At 42.0% G+C, this 15036-nt stretch overlaps 1 protein-coding gene across 1 annotated transcript; it reads left to right on the top strand.

Annotated features, from left to right (window-relative positions):
• The first annotated feature begins 966 nt into the window (after positions 1 to 966).
• Positions 967 to 14319, top strand: TNFAIP6 (TNF alpha induced protein 6). The gene is made up of 6 exons (XM_009976388.3): positions 967 to 1197; positions 7066 to 7203; positions 8542 to 8703; positions 10783 to 11011; positions 12079 to 12119; positions 13209 to 14319. The coding sequence occupies exons 1-6, from the start codon at positions 1104 to 1106 to the stop codon at positions 13370 to 13372; spliced, it is 828 nt and encodes a 275-aa protein (XP_009974690.1). The 5' UTR covers positions 967 to 1103; the 3' UTR covers positions 13373 to 14319.
• The last annotated feature ends 717 nt before the right edge of the window (positions 14320 to 15036 follow it).

The raw sequence follows: 15036 nt of genomic DNA, 5'->3' as shown, positions 1-15036 counted from the left end.
CCGAGTTGTAGGGAGGAGGAATACGTGTGTGTGTGTGTGTGTGTGTCTGCGTACACAATGTAGCTAGGCATTCATCACTTTACATTAAGAGTGGAGTGATGAAGGATATCTTCCTCATTGGTACAAGTCATCTAAGTAAAATATTTTTGAGTAGGCACAGACTCCTCCACCCTTTCCTTTTCCTTTATTTTAATTTGATTGTGTCCATGGTCGTGAGCACATCTTTTTCTGTAGCTCCTGACTCAGAAGTTACAAAAGTTATCAGAACTGGAGAGCAGCATCTTCCAATGGCTGCTCAGGAGTGTGGAGCACCAGACCATTTTCCATACTCTCATCTTTCCCCCTTCCTACAATCTCACTCATCCACGAGGAGCAGCTGCAGTATTCGCTTTCAGCCAGAAGGGAAGACAAGCAGACAGCTGTCATGCTATGAATCAGATTTTAAACTGTGGTTTGGAGGGGAAGATTTTAGCTTTATTTCCCACTTGCAGAACAAAGAGCATCTGTTTTTGACACTTGCAATTTTATGCTGATCTGGGAGTTTGACTTGCAATTACAGATTCCACTGAATTCAAGTAGCCAATGCAAAACAGTCTCCCTACATCTTTTCATTGTTTAGGTCACTGTGAAATTAAATCCAAATTATATCTGAAACAACAGAATGTTTAAATGAGAATAAGAGGTAGTATGTGTGATTCTCTTCAGTCCTGTAAATGGTGTGACTAGAAACACTGTGAGCAGATAGACTGCCTATTAGTTTTATTGTTTGATGGAATTTGAAGACAGTGACTGCTGAAGAATGAACAGACTTTGGCTTGAAAATTGTTCATGTGTGCTGCAGTAGTGAGGGATAGAGTGATTTCTTGGACACACTGGGAAGCAAGAGAGCCAAAAGTGAGTCACATGGACGACTGCAGACATCACATTTACTTGTGTAATAATACTGCAGCAAGTACAATTGGAGCAGGCTTGCTGACCTCACAGCTGAAAGCACTATTTAAGATCTGGCTACCAGATGTTCCAATAGGATCTAGCCAGCTGCTAGCAGAGGTTACCCTGAGTGTTTTAACAGGGAATATTTACAGCCTAATAGTTCGGAAGAGATGATTGCACTAATCTTCTTTTCTGCCCTGCTGTGGGACAAGGCTCAAGCATGGGGATTCAAGGACGGAGTGCTGCATAACTCTATCTGGTTAGGTAAGAAATAATTTCATCATGAATGTTTTGCTGCAAAAGTCACTGTGTTTGTCTAACAGTATAAAGATGAGCACCTAGCAGTACAAAATTGAGCCATGCATTAATATTAGCAAAAACCTGCATTTTATCTGAGCAGTGGCTGTAAGTTTTGTCCTTATGAGCTTACTATTTTTACTATTTATACAAAGTGCAGGAAAAAGTAGTTATGGAATATTTAATCCAAATATATTTTTCTACAGCATGAGGTAAAGTCAAAACAATGTTAAGTAACAGTTGCTTCTAATGAAGGAAAATGAGTATGAAAAGAAAAATTTGCCAAAGGAATGAATTACTTTCTGCATGGACATACTTCAGATGCCTGGGGTCCTACATATGAAGCTAAATGATCTGGAAATAATAGCGATTTTTCCTAGGTTTCTAGGAAAGCACAGAAATGTATATGTTTTGGCCGTTGGTTTGTTCACATCATTAAACAGTGGAGAGAAGATTTCAAAATGGCTATAGGAAATGCTGGGGAATGGTTTCTTATACCTCAGGTGGGTTTAAATAGCTCTTAGAGTTCTTTTATAGATTTTTATAATTATCCGATACAACAGAAAAACATCATATTCAAAATATAGTTATATAAAGGATGCCAAAACAAAAAGATGCACCAAGTGCTCCATTTTATGCACGAATACTTACAAACTCCTTTACCCTCTCTAGAACGTTGTGCATTTCTTTCAGGATTTTAAGGCTTTCCTGTAGCCAGTACATGTTTCTGTTGTGCTCAGATGTTTCATGAGGGACCAGGGCCACGCTCCATTAGCCGGTGCCGCAGCCTCGTAACTCCAGTCCCTTCTCAGAGGACCATGTAAACTAACAGGAACAGAAATGAGAAGGAGAAGCGATCTATATTGTTTTCCATTTGAGTGCACATTTTTAATGACTTCTCTTTCCTTCTAAACTTGGAACATGCCTGCTGGGTCCCATAGTCGCTGAAGGTGCTCAGGCTGGGGAGAGCTCCACGGGAGGACAGCTTGCCAGCTTCATGTATTACCTCGAGTGGCTGCTCAGAAAAAAAAAAAAAAAAAAAAAAAAAGGATGATAGAGAAGAGGTTTGTGTGAGAAACAAGCAAAGTTTGTGTTCTTGGCTGGAAGTAAGGAGGTGCAGAAGCAGGGCTGAGGCTGTGTTACGCCCTGATAGTAGGGGCAGAGAAGTTGGGTTTGAGACAGGCTGTGATGGCTGTTCTCCTGTAGAAGGGATGTGGTCAGAGCAATGACCCAAGGGGCTTGCTGAGTCAGGCCCCTTGCTTATCCGTAGCCCGTGCAGGCTGTCCCTGGGCAAGCCAGGGGCGCGTGGCCTGCACAGGTACTTCCCGTGGTTCAACCATCCTCGTGTTCCCCGGCACAGTTTTGCTCTTGGCCAGCCAGTCGTCTTTTAACGGGCACTGCCAGGGAGAGCCGGGCCACGGCCCGTCCCTGGACGAGACCCCCCGGTGACGGGGAGGAAGGCTGAGGGACACACCGTGCCACCCGCGCTCCCGGGCAGAGAACGGGTCCGGGAGGGTTTATTTGCAAATCCGGGCATATCCACTTGAGTGCTGCAACCAGCCACCCCGGGCGTAGCCTCCAGGGCCTTCTACAACATACATGTGAATTTGTGGTAAGCCGTTTTATGAACTGAAGTCAATTTGAAGGAAAAAAAAAAATTTCCTAATTCTTTAAAATGAAGAAAGAGAGTGTCAACTGGAATGCGTAATAAAATTATGTTTTGCTACACCTTTAGTATCTACCGTGAGAGTAAATATAAACTATGGGGTAAAAGCTGATGACTTGCTCTAAATAAACACACACATGCAAAATCTGGAAGCACAGCATGCAACTTTGAAATAGCCACTCTGCTTTCTTATCTCCAGGAGTCTGTTGAAGCTCCTTTAGAAATGCACCATCTAGTGTAACTACAGCAGCAAAATTCTTGAAAAGAACCACCACAAAATGCAGTTAGTTGAATTACCAATGGAATTCAGTGACTTTATATATAAATGAAGAAAAATTTGACAAAAGCACAACCATCCAATTTGTGCATCTTTGTATTTAAAAAAAAAAAAAAAAAAAGGTGTAACTTGAACAGCAACCTCAATCGCATACTCACTATGCACAAGCATTAAAGCAAGACCCCCTCCCTTGAATAAAGCCTAGGAATGCACAGTGACATCTGAGCTTTGCTTCTCTCTTCTTCTGGTAAAGCACTACCAAGACCAGATTAAAAATGAAGGGAGTTCTCCATTTTAGCTTTCTTCCTCAACAATTCGTTAGCACAATTATCAAATTTTGAATTACTAGCCGTCTAAGAAATGCTTATGTCTTTTACCTTTTGTCTCGTTACAAAACATCTTTTGTTTTCTCAGTAAGCATGCAGTCCAGCTGCAGCTGACTGTATCACCTTCCTGTTAATGCCTTTCTTGTGCGAATGGAATTTCATTGTTCATTTTTTGACACAAGCACATCATAACCAAAGGTTGATTGTAAACCGATGAGAGGATTGGAGCAGTCTTGCCCAAATATGCTCATACACTTATTTGTGTGCCAGTTCTTCGTGCCACTTATTTGAGTGCCAGTTCTTAGGTTTCCCAGGACAGCTGCTGCACCCTTTGTATTCAGAATTTCATCCCCGTGTGTCAGTGTGGTTTAGGGGTTACACCTGCTCTGAGTATGGAGTACTCTGAGTATGACCGTGTGCGTTAGCAGAGGCTCGTGCCAGTAACTCTACACGGCCACCCTCTGCTTAAAAGGTAAATATTTCCTTCTATTTAGCATTTAGTATTTGTATCCTGCATATTGAGGGTACTTTATTAGGCCAAATTTCGTGCTTGTTGTTTTTGTGCAGAAGAGATTGGCTCCATCTTACCATCTCCCACTGCTGTGGGTGAGTGGAGGGTCACTGTCCTTGCGGGATCCTGCTGTCTCTGGACTTCAAGGAGAGATTTTAAGAAACATGAGTTGGAAGAAACATGTCCTGTCAGCCATGTAACCCGTGACCTTTTGAATAAAAACCAAAGAAGAAAAATGGGTGGAGAAATCCCCAGGAGAACAGTCCCAATATGCAGGTTTTCGGGCAAAGCAAGAAAGAACTTTGCTAAAAGTTCTCTCGTTGCCCAGGAAGAGGAGATTTCAGGCAGGGCAGATAAAGAGAGCAGCCTTCAGGCAGAATCCCCCGTGGGCTGGGACACGCCGTGCTCTGCGGTGCTGGCCCCATGGTGTATGAACGGTATGCGTTCACAGGGGGAGGCATGTGCTTGTGCTTGCAAGTAAACACCAAATTTCATGCAGGTTTATCTACACGGCCATGATACCACCTCCGTAAAGACTGATAGTAATTTGTGCGTATGTGTGTTCATGTACGGCTGTGAATGTGTGAATATATGTACATACATATACAGATATATAAATATGTACGTGTGTATTAATAGTTAATAAGTAGAATGCTTTGACCTGCATCTGCTTTTGCTGGTGCAGTTGATCTTTCTGCACAGCCCCTAATGTAATTAAGAGGGAGGGGGAAAAAATGCTAGGGAAAGATCTGATCAGTTAATTAGGATATACTGTTAGGGAATACTGTATCGTTAAACTGTGACACGCCGAGCCAGCGTCAAGTCTCAAAGCTTGGTGGGGTACACGTGTGTGGTCTCTCTTTGCAAAGGCTCCTTTTGTCGTGTTACAAAGGAGGAACAGAGATACAGCTCGGTGATTGCTCTCAGCGGGGTAACACCACCCACCAAGACGTTGCAGGAAGACTCAGCGGGGCTGCTGTCGGTGGAGCAGCCCTTGCAGGAACTCTGAAGAGCAGATCTTGCCAGCAAACATTCTGAAACACGTGTTGCCTGTCCATAGTGACATTTTAGCATCAGTAGGTGGGGGGTAGATACCTTCTGAGGGATAAGGTTTGAAAACAGTATTGCCGGGTGAAAAAGTCGGGAGGACAACTGAAAATGAGAAGTGTTTACTGTCAGCTCCAAGAGGGATGATTAGGCAGTCCTCCCCGAATCCCTGGTGGTAGATCCAGCAGCAGTTCCAGGGAAGGAACAGGGTGGGTCTTGCCAAGGTGGCTGCAAGAGCCACGGGGACTTTTACCAGCAAACATCATGGGCGATAAGCTTTAAGATAAGCTTTGGCTGTGACTGGTCACCTTTGCAAAGGTGACAAACCTTAGAATTCACCTGCCCCTTACTCTTTGAGTCAGTGCAGACGGGGCAAAACAGCTAATGCCGAGGACTACCGTCTGTGTTTTTCAGTTCACCTTTCAGTTCACTTCCCTGTGAGCTGCAGTGATCAGCAATGTCAGTTCTGGGTCGTCCCCGGATTGTGCAGTGAGGCTAACTGGTGTGCTGGTGTCTGTAGTACTCAGATTTTCAATTCGTGCATACTGAATCCAATACAATCATGATGTTAAGAAGCAAGGAGTGGATTTATCAGGTGAGACGTGATAGACTATTGAGTGAACGAAAAGTAATACTTCCTATTAATAAATTTCTAATTTTTTTTTTTTTTAATATAGCATACCATTATTCCACAGCTGTTAGTTGTTATAACTCTTCTTTGCAATGGAACTCGCTTCTTCAGAAAGGTTTTTCCATGGAATAGATGTTACCCCGCGCCCATGCCAGTGACATTCCCAGTGTCGTTACAGAAAGCAGCTCTCAGTCTTCTGAGACTATTGTCAACAATATCATTTACTTCACTGGGCATGAGGCCAGCGACTGTGGGTCCAAAACCACCACTGGCAAGCATCTTTCTGTATTTAATAAGGGATCTCACCGTTGCTAACCACAATTCAGTGGTGACCATGTTTTTTTTAAAAAATAGCCTAACCTAGCCAAAACTACTGACTCGTAAGTATCTCCCTAGAAAAGACATTCTTTTTTTCTTTTTTTTTTTTTTTTTTTTTTCCCCATGGTTCATATAACTACTGTAAAAAATTCTTCCTGTTTTGCATCTTTTTTTCAGTGATGTTGACTACTGATAGCTACAGCCAGCCATTTCTCTCAGATTATACTAAATATAAGAAAAATCTAAACATAAACGCCATTCAGATTACATATGCAGATTGGTTCTGAGACAGATTTCCATACATATGGCATCAGACAAGTGCAACATGAAAAGATTATAAAACTTGTAGTAGTACTGTCAGTTTCTAGGTTTCCCTGGAAAGCTGCTTTATATTGTACTTGCAATAGCAAAGAAAAAAATAATGAAAAATGTGTATCAGTTTTCTGTGCAGCAGAAATGTCAGCCAGCAATTGTTCTGGTCCTGCCCTTTGCGACACAAGCTCAGATATTTTTATTTCACATTTTTATTCCTCTTAATTTCTGCCTCTCCTTTATCCAAGTAGCTCTGATTTAACTTCTCTGGAGATTCAAAACAAAGCTCTGATTCATCTTACAAAGGCACTTGTAACATCTAAAAGTATGCTGTGATAGCCATCCAGAAGGAGCTTCCCCTGAGTCAGAGAGGGTACACGGAGCTAGTGATGCTGACACCAGCCGATGGTTCCCATAACTACTGCCTTCTGAGTAGTCCTAGGGGAGTCCTTCCCTGCGTTTGTTGATTTTCTGTTGTTCAAAAACTCACCAAGTTCTGATGAGCTCTGTTGTTCAAAACTTCTCCCAAACAAAAACACACCTTTGGGGTTGCAAAAACATGCCTTCGGGTTGAGAGGGAGATATTTTTCCTACCACTTTCCAAGTGGCACAGCTACTAGCTGAGTGTTTTGTGCCTCTTCTCACCTGAAGTAGTCTTGGGGAAAGTACCGGAGGCGGTGAGAGCCCCCCGGAAGGCGGGCCAGCTGGGATACAACGCCGAAATAATTTCTTGCTTTGGTCCCACAGAACGAGCAGCTGGAGTGTATCACAGGGAGTCGCGCTCTGGGAAGTACCAGCTCACCTACGCAGAAGCAAAAGCAGTCTGTGAATACGAGGGAGGACATCTAGCCACGTATCAGCAGCTGGAGGCGGCAAGAAAAATAGGTTTGCAAAAAATCACGGCTGTTCGCTTTTCACCTCGCTCGCTCCTCATGTCGCCGGTCTCGTGTTTGCGTAAATGTTACGAACTCGGGGACTGGGAGACTTGTAAACTCCCCGGATTTTTGCCCAAGCTGCATGCAGTTTCCCCCCCCCGGGTAACAGAGCATGACTGCGCTACCTGCCGAGCTGTCGGGGGGTCACATCTGCACGCAGGGCTACACGTCCCCCTGAGCGCGGGGTGCAGCACAGTGCTGGAACCAGCAGCACCCAGTGGGGAGCTGGCTGGCTGAGCTGGGAAGCAACGGTACCTCCCCAGCCACAGCACCTCGGGGCTGTGGAGGAAGGCGTTTATCCCCGGGGAGCTTCTATAGTCAAGGTGCATCACTCTTTTTCATATCATCAGTCACCGTGTTTTCATAATGTTTAATCCAGCTATATTTGCTCTGAGAGAGAGTGAGTGGTGTGGAGTGCAAGTGGAGCTGAGGGCGGGCCCTACTGTATTTCTTTTTGATTCCTAATGAGAAATGATTAATTCATTCAGAGCATTAGGAAAACAATGGATAATATCCTCCACTCTAGAAATTTGCAGGCTACGTCATTGAGTCAGAAGCTGGCTCTCAGCACCAGCACACATGTAAAAAGGGTACTTTTGTCTCTTCTGAGGAGCTCATAGTCCTAGGACGCCACAAATATGTTCCAGTTCGTCTCGGTGAAAACATTGAATTGGTCTCTACCAGACAGTGAATAACATTGCATTCTTTGGCTATTGTTTTTAAGTTCTCAGCCACAAAATGCATTAACAGGATCTTTTTGTTTAGCAATAAATACTTGAGGCATTTCAGGTATTTAAATTTAAATTGAAAGTAGTGTAAGTAAATACTTAAATACTTTGTTTTCTTAGCTGGCTGTTCTATGTAGTATTTTATTCATTCTCAGAAGTTAATGCTGCAATCTCTTGAGATATGATTGAGTAAATTTGTATGACTCAAAAAGGGAAACAAAGAACACATTTATATAACTCATCCAATATATAATTTGGTTACAAATGCTGGTACAGCACTTAAAACTCACTACCCGGGAAACTATATAGTCCATCTGCATTTGATTTTTGTTTTCAAATGAAGAACCAATAATCATATTGTGGAGAACACATTGCAATTTTATACTCTGTGTTTAAAATTATCCTCTCAAAGTACTGTTCTTTCCTGTAGTTCAATTTCTATTGGGCCAATTACACCCAAGTCATTGATCAGCTTGAGTAAGACTTCACTGAATAAAAAGCAGAGTTTCTTGCCTAGGGTTGATTTATCACATCCATGTCTCATTTTCTCCCTGTCCCAGGTTTCCATGTGTGTGCTGCTGGCTGGATGGCAAAGGGCCGAGTTGGTTATCCCATAGTAAAAGCTGGAGCCAACTGTGGCTTTGGAAAAACTGGTATTGTCGATTATGGGATTCGCCTCAACAGGAGCGAGAGGTGGGATGCCTACTGCTACAACCCCAGCGGTGCGTTTAAAAACAACTCATTGCTCTTCGGGTCTGAGACGATGACCATGCGCCATGCTATCCGGCTGCGCAAAGGCACCCGGGCTTTGAACGAGTCAGCTTCAATACCATAAATATGTTGCCTGAAAAGGGGGTGTATTAATACAAATTTATTTGGAGCCTTGTGCCAAGCCCCCTCTGCTGTTACCTATAGCTGATCTGGCTTGCTCAGAGCTCAGTGTCTCTGCACTGCGTTGTACCATATATAACTGGGCCCCAGAAAAGTCCTTTCAGAAACTAAAAATGTAATGATACACTGGTGTTGACTCAAAAGGTAAGTAATATTCCCAATGTGTGATGTGCGAATGTCTTGTTTTGTATAAGAGTGTTTACGTTTAGCCTACAATTTCATTTCAATAAGTAATCTGAAGTGTGTAACATGGGAACCATTTTCCAGGTATTTTGCCTGTAACCGGGCTAAATGTAGTGTTGACCCTTACTCCTTCTTTCTCGTGCCTGAGATAAAGCAACTTTAGGAAATGTGTGCCATCTCTGGGCCTGAAAGACCCGGCAGATCCAGCTCCCAGCAGTGCCTTGTGTGCCTGTGTGCGTGCGGGTGCGTAACCAGACGGAGAAAAGCGGATCTCCAAAGCAGAACCGGAGACACGGTTGAAACGCAACTGATAGGACTTCACCAGATAGGGGACATCTCTCTATTCCCCTCCATTCACTACGCTGCAGATGACTGAAACATTCACGTGGCTGCTGTCTCGGTTTAGCTTGATGTCATTTCATGTAGCGGGGAAGACAGAAAGAAGGCACCAACAAGAAAAAACAAAGCTTAACGTTGTGTGCTGCTTGACTCTCCTACTACTCCGAGTGTACTACCCTGCCTGGCAGAGCCAAAAATTGGAGTTGTCCGTGACGTCTGTCCAGCTGTGCACATTTTGTTTGTGCTCATAGGGCTTAAGCTTGTTTACGTTAGCAGGGCAGTTGTTAATCAAATAGCTCTGTGGGGTGGGGGACACTCACAGATGTTCAGCATACAAAGAGAACTGCGAGAGAGACTGCTGGGTTCATTATTACGGGTGTAAACTGTCAGCCCGACTTTCTCCTTTGTCAGCCTTCTCCACTGAGAGGTAGTTACTTTCCAAATGCACTGTTTGGTTAGAGGACAAAAGGAAACCAGAACTGCCAACACTCAGCAGACTCTTGAGCCTCTCCTATTAAAAGGCTGTGTGTTCACGCTGGGTGGACAGTCTGCTGCAGAGCTGTCTGTTTGCAGGTGGGAAACAAATAGCCTGGAGGAACAAAGACAAATCTTGGATTGATCTGAGCCCACGCTCTTCTCTAGGATGCTAACGATGTCGAGGAACTTGAGGAAATGTTGGCATGGTTGAAATGCACATGCAGGGTTAATCACACTATCCAGTTCCTAACACACGTGCCCTGAATCACCCTTAGAAAGTACCTCCCTCTCCCCCAGGTCTGAACTTGGGGAATTATGACACATCCTAAGGTCAGGCAGTGCGAGGTCCCCAATTTGGTTGGTCCTGCAGTTCAGGGAGTGGGTGAAGTTCAAATGGCCACTGAAGCAAACGGGAATGAGCAGGGTTTGTGCCAAAGGAGACATTCCGAAGGGAGTGAAGAGCTGCAGCAACAACAGGAGTGCAATGCATGTGATCACTAGAATTTAAAACTTTTCTTGTAGAACACACACTTTCAAGAGGTTTCTGAAGAAGGAACTGAATGCCACGGTGACTTGTAAAGCTTACAGCTTGACAGAGCCAGAAACCCCAAATGTTTTTTACATAAAATACTGAGCTCTGGCCCAAAGTCCACCGAAGTCAGTGAAAGCTTTCACTCAGTTCAGTGCGTTTTGGATCGTGCCTCTTGTTTCCAAAATATCTGCTCCCAAAAGCTAGGAATGCCTGACATTTCTTGTGAATGCAGAGTGCTTAAATATATGAAAAGTGCTATCACGCTGGGTGTTCCTATGTGATTTTCTACAGATCTGCTGGGTCAAAGTGCAAAAAGTTTTAAACCATAGCCATATCCAGAATGAATACTTAAACTCTGATGGTTTTATTTCTCTCTTAGGAAAAGAATGTGGTGGAGTCTTCACAGATTCAAAACATGTTTTTAAGTCACCCGGCTACCCAAATGAGTATGAAAATGATCAAATTTGCTATTGGCATATTAGAGTGAAGTATGGACAACGTATTCATCTACAGTTTCTAGAGTTTGATGTTGAAGATGACATCGCTTGCATGGCTGATTTCTTGGAAATCTATGATAGCTACGATGATATCAATGGCTTTGTGGGCAGGTAAAGCAATTCCAGCTTTAATATGCAAATAACCAAATGATTTCATTTTTTCCCCAGAACATTACTTTGGAAGAACACTGTATTACTTTATCCCATTAGCACCTCTGATGTGCCCATAATATTTGTAGCGATTGTACCTGACTCCTCTTTCCTGGCAATTCACTGTCATTAACACAGGCCTGTAAAGAGTTTCAGAGAATTGCACTTTGCCCTTTTCTGCTTTGTTAAATCGCATGAAAGAAAGCTGCAAGAGTTTTCAGTTAGCTCCTTGTGTTAATTCTCTATTATTTTACAGGAAGGACTCCTAGCAATCTCAAAGAGTAGTCTGTATTTGCTTTAATTGAAAGGAGGGAGGTGGGATGTTAAACTGTTAGCAGAAAGATATTTCATTTAAGTTACTATTCGCTACAGAAGTATTTTCTAACAATATCAGAACAGAACAAGTTTATGTATCATCTCTCTTACTAGATTTAGTTTCCCTCTTTGCTTAATTCACACTTTCTTTTCTTTGATATTTTTGCATGTCCTTTAGCAGTCATATTTTGGTATGAAGTACCTCAATTTTCCAGAACAAAAAATAAAACAGAAAAGGTGATAAAAACACTTCCCAATCCCTTCCACTTTTCACATCCTCTCTATAAAGATGTGTAGCAAATCAAAGATATAATCCATTTGTTTTGCCTTTACAGATAATTCTAAATGTTTTTCGTGACAATGTTCTTCCTTTCTTAGCCTTAGGCCATTGTTTTTTTCCTTACCACCTTGTTAAATTGCTCTTTTTCTTCTTTTGCATAATTTGCTTCCTGCTTATATTGAAAATTATTTCCAGCATTTTTGTCTCCCCTAAACCTTCCTATAAGATAATGACAAGAATCCTTTACACAATTGCTTTAATGTGTAGCAGAGAATTACATACACTGAATGCCTACAACCAATTTAGCCCCACGAGCCACAGCTCCAAAGGAGATTACGGCCTGAGAGCCACCGTTCAGTGTGGGCCCCCATAGAGCGGGGGGCTGGAATATCTGCTGTGTTGTTTAGTCATGACCATTTATATTTTTTTCCAGGTTTTGTGGAGATGAGTTGCCAGATGATATCATTAGCACAGGTAATATATTTGCACTCTCTATGGTAATAAAAATCAGCCAGAATCACCTTTTGTCCCTGCTTTCTAATAATGTATGGTAAAGATCCCCAAACACACAGTCTCTGCTTCATGGCCAGCACGTCATAAACCGCTATTCAAAACTGCCAGCATGCTCTTCTATCAGTGCAATTACTTCTAAATAAATGTAAAAGTAAAAAAGTCTAGTTAGAAGATAACCAGGGTGCATCCTGCTGGCCTTACAGAGGTAGTACACCTACACACGTTAAGGAGCTTTCAGAGAGGCATCTTCATGCTGCAGATCTGTAACCAGTAACGGAGCCCTACCTGTGCACACAATCTTCATGCACCCATTTTTCCCATTTCAAGAGCAAGAATTGCGAGAACACTTCCAAAGCTGGTTACAGGCATTGTTCTGCGTGCATAAAAAGCAGGTCAAGGTCTGATGACATGCAAACCCAGGCTGCTTTTACCTCTCTTTGCTCAAGCATCACAAAGTCGCCGTAGCACAGCTGTCGCATGGGCTATCCGTGCAAGGAAGCGGCCACGTTCCCTGGGACACTCTGTGCAGAAACGCACGCAACCACGCTCCAGCCCTGTAATCAGCAGAAAGAGAGCAGAAAAGCTGAGTTGTGCCATCCCCGATCTCCCAGTTTACACGGGCCTGGTGGAGATGGGCAGAGGACACTCACAGGAGAGTGAATTAGCAGCCTCACCCCTGTGTCACCCAGAGATCCGTGAAGTTCTAGGCCAGATGGGTTTCACACGTGAAGCGTGACATTTCACGGGCAGAGTGAAGCAGAGCAGCATTTTAAAGAACAGAAAATGCTTTGCAGAAAGCACAGGGTACGGCAAAACTACCAACCTCAGGACTCTGCAGACAAAGGAGACGGATGAAAATCTGACTGGTTTTCCATGGGGCTAATGGAACTCTCACCCTCCAGGGCCACAGTGCGGGAGCAGACAGGCCAGGTGGATTGCTCGAAAGATCTCAGAAGCGAGCAAGAAAGAGCACTTTAAAAATAACTCTGAAAGGTCCCATTTTTATGCCACCCAAAGCCGTAACTTCTGTTTTTCTTTTTCTTGTCCCAGGCAATGTTATGACCTTGAAGTTTTTGACAGACGCCTCAGTGACTGCTGGTGGTTTTCAGATTAGATATATTACTATGGACATGCCTTCAAAGTCAAGTGATGGAAAGAATACAACATCTCAAGGAAAAACAAACTTCTTATCTGGAAAATTTGGTATTATGTGAGCAGAGTAATGAGATACACTCATTAAGAAACATGTTTTAGAAACCAATTCAGATCTGTTTCTTCAGATAAGACATTTTCTTTGTATTTTCTGACTTTTTATTTTCTGCTTTTGTATAAGTTTTGTTATTAAAGTATACTAGGAAATAAATTATAAAATATACTTACATGAATAATAGAAGACTATTTTTAGACTACAAGTACTGTAAAAACCTGAAGAATTCATTGTTACCAAAGATTTTTAAAATATTTTTCTATATAAACTGCTCCTTCTCCTCATTTCTTGCACTGTTTGAACAAACTTTTTGTGTGACTGTTTCAATTATTTTTAAATTTAATATGCTGTTCTCTCCTTATTTTCCTTGATTTCCACATATTTATTTTTTAGATTGTTGCTTTGTTTCTTCCCGTTCTTTACGCATTATCTTTTTTTTAATTAACTCATTTCCCTGAACTCAAAAGGCCTTTAAAGTAAACTTATTTTTAAGATACATAAATTAATCTTGTGATGAATTAATTCATTACATCATTCCTGTAATTGTCTGAAGTCAGAAGATTGGGAAGCAGTATGAACAGCAGAGAATCAATAATATTATCATTGTGATTTCATTGTGAGATGAATCAGAAACTACTCAATGAATTTTGTCAGCGTTTCCTCATCCAGAGAAGAGATGTTCAAGTCCTTTCACTTCTCTGATTTCACCTGGTAAAAAGACAAATGAAAGACTTGGTACTGATAATAAAAGTGATGAGATGAAGCATCAGGGGAAATTGCTGAGTACCAGCAAAACCGTTCAGATAATACTGTCGAGATGCTGTATGTTGTTTACACGGGTTTTAAGAAGACTGTACTATTTTGAATTGATGAACATAACTCATTCTCCATGTTTTTAACTTGTTTAAATTCCTCAGTCTGAAGCAGTATTAAAGCTACCTCTGTTTGAATCATGTCAAGTTTCCAATGAATTATTTTTATTGATGGAGAACTTTTCAGACTTTGAAATATTTTTCTTGATTTAAAGCCGTAAATAAGTTTCAAGAGTTTCTTTCACTCTGAATGTTTTCTTGACCCCAGATCTGCTGAAGTCTAGTGCCCACCGACCATCTTCCTACGAATTATTTTTTTGTTTGGGGCACTGTGAGTTCCTGAGAAAGACTTTTACACAAGAGGTGGAGGATCTTAAGCTAATCAGACCTATCTTTTCTTTATTTAGGCTAAGTCTCCATTCTTTAAATTTATTTCATCTTTGAGCTTTTATTGTAATTTCACTGGGAATATAATCCTTTCTGGCTTTCACTGGGAATATAATGCTTTCTGGCTGCACTGGAGAACAGTGTTGCAGCAAGCACCACAATTTCTCTCCCTGTCATTTCCAACATTTTATTCATGTTTCGTGAGACTGCCAGGAAATAAGTTCATATGACTACACTTAACCGGACCAAACTGTGCCTAAAATCTACTGGTGCTTTTTAATCCTGCCACCTGGTGGGATGGATAACTGTTCATAAAAATGTCATTCTCCTGTTATAAAATGTCATTCCAGTTCTCCATGATCAGCAAAAGTGTTTGTTAATAAGGAAAATGCATGAAGAGAACTGGTAATGGTTTGTTTATGACCTAGCATGGGGTTTTGTTGTTTTGTTTTGTTTTGGTTTTTTTAATGTT

Source organism: Tyto alba, unplaced genomic scaffold (genome assembly GCF_018691265.1).
Source record: "Tyto alba isolate M040663 unplaced genomic scaffold, T.alba_DEE_v4.0 Super-Scaffold_7, whole genome shotgun sequence".
Classification (NCBI taxonomy): Eukaryota; Metazoa; Chordata; class Aves; order Strigiformes; family Tytonidae; genus Tyto; species Tyto alba.
This window is presented reverse-complemented; position numbering and strand designations above follow the sequence as displayed.

Coding starts and splice junctions, on each gene's coding strand:
- TNFAIP6 (XM_009976388.3), top strand. CDS start 1,104: ATGATTGCACTAATCTTCTTTTCTGCCCTGCTGTGGGACAAGGCTCAA. Junction 1,198..7,065: donor GCATAACTCTATCTGGTTAG/GTAAGAAATAAT, acceptor TTGGTCCCACAG/AACGAGCAGCTGGAGTGTAT. Junction 11,012..12,078: donor ATCAATGGCTTTGTGGGCAG/GTAAAGCAATTC, acceptor ATTTTTTTCCAG/GTTTTGTGGAGATGAGTTGC.